The sequence below is a fragment of the Palaemon carinicauda genome, chromosome 8, assembly GCF_036898095.1.
Source record: "Palaemon carinicauda isolate YSFRI2023 chromosome 8, ASM3689809v2, whole genome shotgun sequence".
Lineage (NCBI taxonomy): Eukaryota > Metazoa > Arthropoda > Malacostraca > Decapoda > Palaemonidae > Palaemon > Palaemon carinicauda.
This window is the reverse complement of record NC_090732.1, coordinates 155689222-155701530: the sequence shown is the minus strand read 5'-3', so window position 1 is coordinate 155701530 and position 12309 is coordinate 155689222. Positions and strand designations below refer to the sequence as shown.

At 42.2% G+C, this 12309-nt stretch overlaps 1 protein-coding gene across 1 annotated transcript in view; it reads right to left on the bottom strand.

Annotated features, from left to right (window-relative positions):
* Positions 1-12309, bottom strand: part of LOC137645505 (huntingtin-like) — an 86107-nt gene that overhangs the window by 13426 nt on the left and 60372 nt on the right. Inside the window, exon 3 of the mRNA XM_068378311.1 lies at positions 7647-7842. Within this exon, the coding sequence (XP_068234412.1) occupies positions 7647-7842 (196 nt within the window). The remainder of the gene's footprint in view (positions 1-7646; positions 7843-12309) is intronic.

Genomic DNA, 12309 nt, shown 5'->3' with positions numbered 1-12309 from the left:
CACTCACAAACTTCTTAAGATAGAAATTCTATAAGAAATAAGAAAAATGTTAACTCTTCCCATATCAAGGGCCTTTACCTTTAGCAAAGGTAGAGAGGCCTCCAGATTACAATGTACTTAACTTATCAACTTCTTTAGTAAGCACACAGCATTCATTGATATAGGAACTTGAAAACAGTTTCTTTCATAGTAAAACAGGCTCTACCCAAACCAGCCTTCAGAGCTAGTATAGGCCATGGAAGCATCTCATTTGGGTCTTTCACCACAAGATAGGTTTTGGGCTATAAAGTTTACATACCCAGGAAGACCTTTAGTTTTGAAATAGCTTTTTCCTCTTAACTTTGATTAACAAAATAAAATCACTTCATTAGAAATGAAACAGATGTTGTATGACATGGCTTATGTCATGAATTATAAATTGAATTCATTAGGAGAGAGAGACATGAGAATCATATTGATTTCATTAACATGACAAATTTGGAAGTAACTTTCATCTTTCCAAACGATACAAACCTGGAGCTATTTATGGGGAATATTACTTTTGCGAAGCTGAAAGACGAGGCATCAGATTTTAGTGAGGGATAACCACTCCAACCGCTAGTTAGCAGGAGGAGTGGGGAGAGTAGCCAGTTAATCACTCACTCACACACCTGAGCTGAGCCCCCACTTTGCTTTTGGGCAGTACTTTCTTGGGGAGACAGGGCAGGGGGCTAAGCTAATTTGTATTAATAGCTACAAGTTTGTATCATAAGAAAAAATACAATTTTACTTCCAAATGCTTCAGTTGTTCTATCACTAAGCACAAACCCTTTGTTATTTATAGGGAATGACTTACCTCTTCGGAGGGAGGAAGTTCGTACCAACTGGGTCTTGGCATATTGACCCGGGGTTCTCTCCCCTATGATATAGATCGTAGGCAGTTGGAACCTTGCCCTTGCTAAAATTTGTTGTGCAACTAACAGCCTCCCAAAGCTGTGTTTGTGATCCTAGCAATATGGCTGGTCTAGTAACACGATCTCAATTCATAGGAATCTAAGAGTACTGAGACTTTACCCAATAGCCCCCTCAGAGAGGTATTGGGGACCAAACAAGTATTATCATTTTTATAATTAGGTTACATAAGGGAAATGGATCTTACCTGCAGAGAGGTGAGGTCAGCTGTGCTGAATAGCCTTGTGCCGATACCCCAGAGGAGGGGAAGGTAAAGGAAAAAATGAAGCCAGTCATTCTACTCATTCACCGCAGACTAAACCAGGTAACTTCAGCTTGAGATGTTTTAGCTTGAGGTGTTTTAGACCACTTGTTGTGCAGCCACCACAGGACCAATGGAAATATACCCATGTTTCTGTGGGTTACGTTTTGCAGGTAGTGGGCGGTGAAGGTCGTCTGACACTTCCACACACCCGCTTGCAGTACCCGTGCCACATAATAGTTCATTTTGAACGCCATGGACATTGAAATGCCCCTGACGTCATAAACTCTGGGTTGCCGTTATGGGGGAGGGTCCGGATTAAGTGCAAGGTCAATGACTTTGCAAATCCACGATGATATTATGTTCTTCGTAACCCTCCTCTTGACCTGCCCCGTGCTAACATTGCTGACACACAGGGGCGAGCTGCTGATGTTCTTTTAAGGTAACACCTCAGACTCCTTACAAGGCAAAGTACCAGTTGGGCTGGATCTTCGGTTACAGAACGAAGAATCTAAATCCAAAAAGGACCGAATCTAGGATCCGATAGCCCCAGACTTTGAGTCTTAGCAATAAACGCAGGGATGAAGCTGAGTACTGTATTACCTCTCCCAATCCCCTTGAATGGGAGATGTCATATGATAGACCATGCAGTTCGCTGACTCTCTTGGCCGATGCCAAAGCAAGTAGGAACACCATCTTCAGGGTAATATGGCGATCTGTTGCCTGGTGCAATGATTCGTAGGGGGGACCCTTCAGAGACTGAGGGCCCCAAACCATGTTCCATGGAGGAGGTCTAACTTTCGACTGGGAGCCAGCAATCTCATAACTCCGTATGAGGAGAAAAAGTTCTAACAAGGAGAAACTATCTACTCTCTTCAGTTTAAAGGCGAGACCCAAGGCTGAGCGGTAGACTTTGACTTCCAAAACAGAGAACAGCATTTCTTCCTGAAGGTGTACAAGGAACTCCGCTATTGTTGGAATAGAGGCATCAAGGGGAGTGATACCACTTCCATGACATCAGCCATAGAAAACAGACCACTTAGCCTGGTAGACTGACGCTGCCTACTATATATATACTCTCACAGCTTTGAGCTACTTCACTTTTTGATTGCAGGCAAGACTTAATGAGGGAGAGGTGATGGTAGGCTAATTTATATAAATAAGTAAAGGTTTGTATTAGTTAGAGAAAAATACAAATCATCTCCACATTTGTCATTTGTTCCCGTAACTAACAAACCTTTCTTATTTATGTGGACGACTCACTCTTAAGAGGGTGGAATTCCTAATTCTGGCATGGATATTGACTAGGGTTTACCTAGTACAGTATATGAGTGTGGTCTAAGGAAAACCTTGACACCTCGCTAAAAATACAAATACAAAGCGAGTATGACAGCGGCCTGAGCAATTCAGTAGTTATGAGAGATATCATATGACCGTCTTATGGAAATACATTTTGAGTTTATAAATAGAAAATAATCAAAGTCGTTTCTCATTGCCTACCTCATGGGAAGCAATGGGAACGTGGACAGTATACTAATACCTCGGTTCTCAACCAAAATTCGTTCAAGAATTGTGGTCGAGAACCAATTTGTTAGAAAACCAAAACAATTTTTCCCATAAGACAATGTAAAATAGATTAATTTGTACTATGTACAAATGTGCATATAAACTATTAAAACTAAATACATAATAAGGTAAATTTAAACCCTTTTTGTATCATTTATTTACCTTTGTAACTGCAGTGTGATGGCATACGGGAATGGAGGTGGAGGAAGGAAGGGGGAGGGATACTGCTTTGAAGGGGAATCCCCTTCCATGAAAGCAGTGCGTAACATGCCTTCAGGAGTTTTTTCCCTTCTCTACTTATATTTCACTTTTGTCTCAATCGCTGCTGTTGCTTGTCATTTTTCTTTAATTAAAAACCTATCCATCGTAAGCTGTTATTTTTCTTTGTTGCGCTATTCTCCTGAAGTGGGATATAACCCTCATTAAAAATGTTCAAGGAACGATTTGCAACAGCTGTGGCCGGATGATATTTCTCAACAAAAAGCTGCAGTTTACCATATTTTGCACATATTTCATTAATTAAGGCACTCAGAACCTCCTTTCATTCATCCTTTTCTGGTGAAAGGTCTTCTACCATATCCTTCTGCTGCTGTTGTTGCAGATGCAACAACTTTTCGGTTGTTAACTCGGTAGAGTGTCCTTCCATAAGCTCATCAATGCCCTCTTTTTTTTACCCGAAGTCCCAAAGTTTTCCCCATGATCAAAATCTCATCAGTGACAGCACTTTCTTCAACTGGAGAATCTGATTCAGACTGAAACCCCTCAAAATCTCTCTTCGGTACACATTCTGACCACAGATGGGTGATGTCAAACGAGAGGCCATGAGTTCACCGACTCTCTTTGCTGAGGCTAAAGCGAGCAGGAACGCCGTCTTCATAGTGAGATTACGGTCAGTTTCATGGCGTAATGGTTCGGAAGGTCCTTTTAGGGATCTCAAAATGCAAACCATGATCCAGGAAGGGAGTTTTTCCTCCCGAAGGTATAAAATGAACTCCGCTATTATGGGGATAGTGGCATCGAGAGGAGAGATATTCCTTTCACGACACCAACCACAAAAGACCGTACATTTCGCTTGGTACACTGAGGCTGAAGACTTACACAAGTATCTGGGCATTCTCTCAGCATCTTGTTGTGAAAAGCCTCTTTGAGAGGGGAGACACCGGATAGTACTCACACAAGAATCTGGATATTCTCTCAGCAACTTGTTGTGAAAAGCCTCTCTGAGAGAGGAGACGCTGGATAGTCTCAAGGTGTGAAGTTCAAGCGACTGCACGGTTTTGTGGAAGATGCTTGCGTGTGGTTGTTTGAGTAGATCTGGTCATGGAGGGAGTTCTCTCAGTAGACCTTCAGTACTAGTAATTGCAGGTCCAGGAACAACTGCATGATGCCATAGCAGAGCTAGAAGGGTCATCATTAGATTTTTGGATACTGTACTCTGGTCTTGTTGAACAATCTTCTCATCAGACAGAACAGGGGAAAGGCGTGCACGTCGATACTGTTCCACCGTTGTTGAAATGCATCCTGCCATAGAGCAGGGACTGGAGAACAGTACAGCGGAAGCATGCTGTTCAGAGATATTGCGAACAGGGATCTTACCCTGAGGGGGCCGTTTGGAGCTACACGGAGGAAAGAGGTTAGGTGAACTAAAAGACGCAACCGTTGAAGAGCCAGTAGATCTTCCTGTCTGAAAAAGGGTGATGCCACTTCTCTCAGCCTGTGTACTCTTTTGTCTGATAGGAAGACTCTCTGTTGGACGGTGTCTATAATCATACCGAGGTATACCAATCTCTGCAAAGGAAGCAGTGATGACTTCCCACCATCATCATCTAATTCCGAAAAGCTGTGCTCCAATGAACTGGAGTGGGCCATGCACAAATCCAGTGCCCTTCAGTGGAGTCCCCAGGGAGGGGAGACCACTCAGGAGAAGGCTGTCTCTCCCGCGGGCAGTAACGCTAATCAACACCTTTTGCCTGTCGGCAAATCTACTCACGGACGTGAAGACTGCTGAACCGGAGCTGGCGAATGGAAGCTCTCCCTCGGAACGGAAGCTGCCCAAGACCTGGTGGAAGATGACTTTCCCTCAGAAAGAAAGGATGATTAACACCTGGAGGCAGAGCTCCAGGCAGCTCACACTGTTTCCCTTCTGTCTGAGCAAACCCAGCAAGATAAAACTTCAGGAACTGCCTTTGGGATGTAGCCAAAGCTACTCACTGGGTTCATCCTGAAGGGATCCCCCGACAAGTCACTATGCGGAATGTTTGTCAGCAACTGCTCACGCCCACCAGCCAAAGAAGAGCCAACGTTGGGGTGAGCAAGTACGGAGGTCAAGATGGCCGAGTGCAAGTGAAACTCTTTCGGTTCTCAGCCCTGAGAACTGGAGTGGGGCATGCACGAATCCAGTGCCCTTTGGTGGAATCCTCAGGTGCTGAGACCACTCATAAGAAGGCTGTCTCTCCCACGGGCTGTAAGGATGATCAACCCCCTTTGCCCCTGTCGGCAAATTTACTCGCGGACGAGAAGATTGCTGAGTTATTGGCAAAGGAAAGCTGCCCAACACCTGGTGAAAGATGACTTTCCCTCAGAAAGAAAGGTTGTCCAACACCTGGAGGCAAACCCTTGGGCAGCTCACTCTGTTCCCCTTCTGTCTGAGCAAACTCAGCTAGAAGATAAACTTCATGAACTGCCCTTGAGACGTAGCTGAAGCTACTCCCTGGGTTCATCACGAAGGGATCCCCCGACGTCACTACGAGGAGAGTTTCTCAGCAACTGCTCACATCCACCCGCCGGAGCAGAGCCAACGTTGGGGCGAGCAGGTGCTGAGGTCAAGACGGCCAAGTGCGCGTCAGATTCTATCGGTTCTCGACCTACAGTCTCTCGAGGGGGAAAATGGGAATCAACCGCTGGGAAGGATGTCTGCTCCATTGCGCATCCAACCACAAGCCCTCCTGTAATCTTTCCTTGCACATGGAACCCGTGAGCCACAAGGAAGGCCAAACCAGACGAACAGCTTCATCAGAGAGTGACTCCCATACGGAGGTGACTAGCGCTGCTTCACTAGGGGAAGCAACGGAGGCGACCAGCACGTAGGGTTGTCCCAGAGTCACATGCTCAACCAATCCCCCGGGTGAAGCTGACAGAGCAGTTAACATGGCGAGGTTTCTTCCCTTTCGAGGGTAACCCCGAGGGCAAAGTATCCCTTATAGCCTTCTTCTGTCGCCTATGAAACATCAGCCACTGGTAGGGCGACCCCTCCCAACACACCTGGAATGGGGAATCTTGCGTGCAGAAGTGACCCTTGCACGCAAGACATAGATCGTGAAGATCTGTCTCCTCTGCCGACATGAAACTGCCGCAATGGCGCTCTCCATTTCCAGGACAAACCAGCATGATTAAGATCCCCATGGGCAGTCACACCTTTAAAAGAAAAAGATTAGAGGGAAATATCCAGCTTCTTTGGCAAGTTATATTTTGGAAATTCTATTTGGTTTTAACGGGGGAGTAGGACGTATGTACTCCAACAAGCCGAAATAAAAAGTGACGGTTGTTTACTAGTGCTGGTGTTAGCAGGGTGGCTGGTCAAATGCCCACCACCCCTACGCTAACTAGCGGAGGATTATTACCCCTCGCAAAAGCTTTAACAAATGGTTTTAGCTATCCCTGAAATAATACTCATACGTAAAGAGTGTAAGGTTTGTATATAGTGTAGGAACAATTGCATTTTCCCTAACTATTCAATTAGAGAAAAATTTTGTGAGGGATTTGTATTTTCCCTAACTACAGTATTCAATCAGAAGATCTCCCATTGGAGATAGTAATTGGGTCTGGATCCCAAGTTATGATCTCTTGAAAATCTCGAGAATACTTTTCAGGTATAGAGGATCTGTTCTCCGATACTAGCCAAAGGTCTTGACTTTCTTTTAGGAATAAGCCTTTCCAGAGGAGTAGAAGTGATTAGTTGGAAACCTCCTATCCTCAGAGGTGTAAATGACTAGAGTTCAGTATGGAATTTGTTAGTTCCTAGAACTATTGAAAACATTCTCTACTGGGAATTCTTCAATTCTTAGGTGAGAGAAAACATGATGTTGACCTAAATTCTATCAGCAACAATTGATAATTGTCAGCAAAAGAAACCAAGCTTGGTTATCTCGATCCACAATGAGGAGTAACTCAACGTCAATAGTAACAACTCCAGTAGTCTGCGACATCTACTGGATAGACCTTCCAGCCATAATTATGAGTGAGAAGTGGAGAGCATATCCGTTCAAAAGCACCACATTCAGGTGTGTATGCATGGCCATGCCAGCACGTTTGATGATAGACATACACACACTCCGAAGAGCTAGCATGCTCAGGTGAGAGCAAGCACTCAGGCGATAACATGCACTCAGGTGAGAGTCCTGCGTTCAAGCTTCTGCGTACTGTAACACTGTGCGCATTGAGACATATGTTGCTCATCAGCATAGGGATCCTTCAGTGGAGCACACTTTCCATAGGAGGAGCATCGAAGACATGCTAGCATTAAGCATGTCTCCTCCACAAGGGTAAGCAAGCTCACTTGTTAAGTACGCTCAAGTCATTACAAAGAAAGCCGATCGCAGACCCATTCTAGCAATCAGCTTTCTAATTCAGTCAGGGAACGCTGATTCAACAGCGGTCGTCAGGGCACATTTTGCTCTCAAGCTCCTCACTGGCAATTACCAGCCACCTATTTGCATCTCGTTATAAACGTTTCAACTGCCATGTTCTCCAGCTTTGCTATTATGTCTTCTATATAAAGGACAAAGATTTGCATTTCTGCCATAACAATTATGTAATTATTTTATGCAATAAAGTTTTAAGAAATATAAAGGTATACTTAAAATCAAATAAAAAAATAGAAAAAACTTACCCGGATGACCCTGTTAAGAGCTTCATTTGCATTCATTCTAACATCTGGATCAGCATCAGCAGTTAACAAAAGCAATGTTTCAATTCCAACTGACAAAAGTTTTTGAATATCTGCAGTTTTGGCTCCCACCAAGGCATCAGCAATTATTGTACAGGTGGCAGCTTTATCTTTACTGTTTAATACTTGGTCCTTTTTACTGAAATAAAAATCAATACCAAAACAGTAATCTTATAAAAAATACCACTGAATTACAAAAATTTAAATTATTTCTCATTAAACTATACAAACCTAAGTCTTTCAATAGGAGTACAATTTTAGCTTGGCAGGAACTCGGCTGCTAAAAATGGCTGATGGCAGGGAAGCACTGATCCCACTCGCCAGAACACAGACACATCACCCAAGGCATGCAGGTTGGCTCAGGTGGGAACTGAAACTTAAAGGACTCAGGTTTGTATAGTTGGGGAAAATACAAATTGCTTTTAAAATTTGTGATGTTTTCTTACAAGAATACAAACCCTAGTCCTTTACTAGCAGACATATCCTTATGCGGGAGGAAGTCCTTATTACCATACTAGCTGGTTTAAAATCCTGGGGTGTCAAATTACTTGGACCTTAAGAGGTTAGGTGTTGTCTCCTACCACCTTGTAACTTTAAGGAATAGTTTTTCAATAGTTTCTGTCTATGGACAAATGGTCATGGAATAACCTATACTACTGTATATCCTTTCAAGGATATACAGTAAATATAAAGAAATTAGTTCACTATAAAAACATCCTTTTCCTCCTAAGGAGGATGGGGGAGATACTTCATACTCTACCTCTTACCCTAGTCTAACGTAGCAACCATTATCTTAGATCAGTTGCTTCTTGTCCCACTAGGAGCTAGGTTCACTACACAACGTGCTGAGCAGCTACCACAGGTCTCAGTGAAAACTTGCTAAAGACTTGTGGGTATACTCTGGCTGAGATTAGGCTGTAAAGGCTGTCTGATACTTCCAGACTCTGACCTTTAGTAGCTGTGCCACTGATAGGGTCTTCTTAAAAGATATTCCTTCTACAGCACCAATCAGAGAAAATGGTCCACTTTCCTTGAAAGATTGCTGAGGATATCCAGACATCTCCTTTGCAATGCCTTGCAAAAAGTCTTCCTCTCAGAAAAAGCGAGAGAGAGATAGTGTGACGTGGAACATCTGCAGGTGGTATTGGCAAAGCAGATTAAGTCATATTGCACTTCTGTCAGGAGCTTCAGCAGGTCTGAGTACCACTCTGCTTGTTCCTATTTGGGAGCTATCAGGGTCAGCCTCATATGAGGTGTAACCTGTTGATTACCTTTCAAATCAGGCAATATGGCTTAAAATGATATTTTGATTATAAAATAATTTTTTGAATATACTTACCCGGTGAATATATAATAGCTGACGTCTTGGACGGCTCGACAGAAACCCAAAAACTTGCGAGCGATCACCGTGAAGGTTGCGGGTGTGCCCACCAGCGCCGACTATCGGCCAGATACCGCATATACTTGTAAACAGCTCCAATTCTTCTCATTCCGCTGGGTCTCTATCGGGGAGGAAGGGGGGCCTTTAATTTATATATTCACCGGGTAAGTATATTCAAAAATTTATTTTATAATCAAAATATCATTTTTAAATATTAAACTTAGCAGGTGAATATATAATACAGTGAACCCTCGCTACTTCGCGGTTCGACCATCGCGGATTCACCACTTCGCGGATTTTTTTCATAACCCATGTATATACATATATCGTGGATTTTCCAGAAATATCGAAAATACCGCGATGTGACCGATGGTGCGAGATTGGAGAAAGTAAGGAAAATTGAATCGTGATTGATTTTCAATATAAATGAAACTTTGAGGAGCAACAAAGATATCATTTGTTAGAGAGATAGAGAGAGGTAAGGAATGGGAGGTAGTGAAAAGTAGCCCACAGAGAGAGAGAGAGAGAGAGAGAGAGAGAGAGAGAGAGAGAGGAGAGAGAGAGAGAGAGAGAGAGGAGAGAGAGAGAGAGAGAGAGAGAGGGGGGGTTTAAATGTAATAAACAAAAAAATTTGATAGGTTATAACACATTAGTGCTTATGTAATATCAACTGTATACTGTAGACGGTTTGAATAAGTTAAGAAATGATATAAATGATACTTTGTTAGTGTATTCGTACACACTCAAGAGCGGCAGCTAGATGACAGCTGATCTAATCACAGCCAAAAGTAAAAAAAAAAAGAAGTCAACAATACTCGATTTTTAAAACAAACCCGAAATTTAAAAACAAAAGTACACGCTTTCTTAATGTGCAATTAACTATTTAAAGAGTAGCAATTTTCTAGAATAAAATGATATTTCCCAAAAAATAGTGGTTTGCTGATGAAATCGGATGCCGTATTTTTAGCTATGATTGAAATGGATGTAGACTCGGCCTAATTATTTAGTTTCGTATTTAATTGACACTAAGAAAACTAATTTTAGTTTCTTCATCTAAATGTAAGTATTGTATAACACGAAGAGAGAGAGAGAGAGAGAGAGAGAGAGAGAGAGAATCGGCTGTTGTACTCAAATGGCGTGTTTTTGTTTCGTGAGAATTTCATCGCCACGACTTTAACAACAACATACTGTACTGAACTTTACAGTATTATACAGACTACTGTAATATGATAAAGTAAAATATTTGTAATCTATTTTATATGAAATGGGGCTTTTTTTTTTGTTTAAAATTTACATTTACGTATGTAAAACAACTCTCTCTCTCTCTCTCTCTCTCTCTCTCTCTCTCTCTCTCTCTCTCTCTCTCTCTCTCTCTCTCTCTCGTAGATTGTTTTCCTGCTTTGCTACGTATGTATGATTTTATATAGATACGGTAAATAATATTTGTAATAACATATTTTATTAAAGCTTTTACTGTAATATCATTATTTATCACTTTCATCATGCGCGTTAAATTCCTTAGTTTGTTTACTGAGCGTACTTTATGACGCCGTCGTTTCAGGCGGCGTCATAAAGAAAAAATTTCCTTTGTAAGTCCTAAGAAAAATTAAGTAAAACATTAGTAATAACCAAATCAACATACTGTACTGAATAATCAATATAATCGATGCAGAAACTAACCTATACACAGATGTGTAAATGCGTTTGTTTCTTCATTATAATCAGAGATAAACGTAAACAAAACATTGGTTGCCATTTTTTATCGTGCTTTTTGGCGTGTTTAGGAAACGCATGATATAAAGTCGCCCTTAATATTTGTGCCTGTTTTAGTTTAGGGTACGTTAGTACATGCATTAAGTGTTCTGTACATTAAAGGGTAGTTTGTTAACAGTACTACGTACAAGGGAAGGTTTTAAAAGTCTGAATATACATGTTAAATAAATAGGTAAATATGTTGTCACTACTTCGCGGATTTTCACCTATCGCGGCCGGGTATGGAACCTATCTACCGCGATAAACGAGGGTTCACTGTAGCTGATTCACACCCATGGTGGTGGGTAGAGACCAGTATTAATACAATAAAGGCGTATATGCTAAGAGTTTTTGACAGTTATATCATAACAAAACCCAAATAAATATAGGTACCTGGTAAGGAAGCTGACTCTGACGATTACTCTGCCTTATTAGTCCGCTTTCCTCATGAAGCCCAGCCATCCTCTCAGGATGCTGAAAGACTCCCAGGAGCTGTTATATCCAGGGCGACCACCCATACAACAGGACCTCATCAAAACCCTTAATCTGGGCGCTCTCAAGAAACGACATTTGACCACCCGCCAAATCAAAAAGGATGCGAAAGGCTTCTCAGCCTTCCGTACAACCCAAAACAATATTAAAAAAAATTTCGAGAGAAGATTAAAAGGATATTGGGATTAAGGGAATGTAGCGGTAGAACCCTCACCCACTACTGCACTCGCTGCAACGAATGGACCCAGTGTGTAGCAGTCCTCATAAAGAGTCTGGACGTCTTTTAAGTAAAATGAAGCGAACACCGACTTGCTCCTCCAAAAGGTCGCGTCCATAATACTTCGCAGAGATCTGTTTTGTTTAAAGGCCACGGAAGTTGCTATCGCTCTTACTTCGTGCGTCTTGACCTTAAGTAAACAACGATCTTTTTCACTTAAGTGAGAATGAGCCTCTCGAATTAAAAATCTAATAAAATACGATAAAGCATTTTTAGACATAGGCAAAGAGGGCTTCTTAACTGAGCACCACAAAGCCTCAGATCCACCTCGTAAAGATCTGGTACGAGCTAAATAAAACTTAAGAGCTCTTACTGGGCACAGTACTCTTTCAAGCTCGTTGCCTACGATCTCTGATAGGCAAGGTATATACAAAGATTTAGGCCAAGGACGAGAAGGCAGTTCATTTTTGGCCAAGAAACCAAGCTGAAGCGAACATGTGGCTTTATCTGTAGAAAAGCCGATGTTTTTACTAAAGGCATGGATCTCACTGACCCTTTTAGCCGAAGCCAAGCACACTAAGAAAAGCGTCTTGAGGGTGAGATCCTTCAGGGAGGCTGAATGTAATGGCTCAAACCTGTCGGACATTAGGAACCTTAGGACCACGTCTAAGTTCCATCCAGGAGTTGCCATACGACGCTCCTTAGAGGTCTCGAAGGACTTAAGGAGATCTTGGAGATCTTTATTATTGGACAGATCTAAGCCT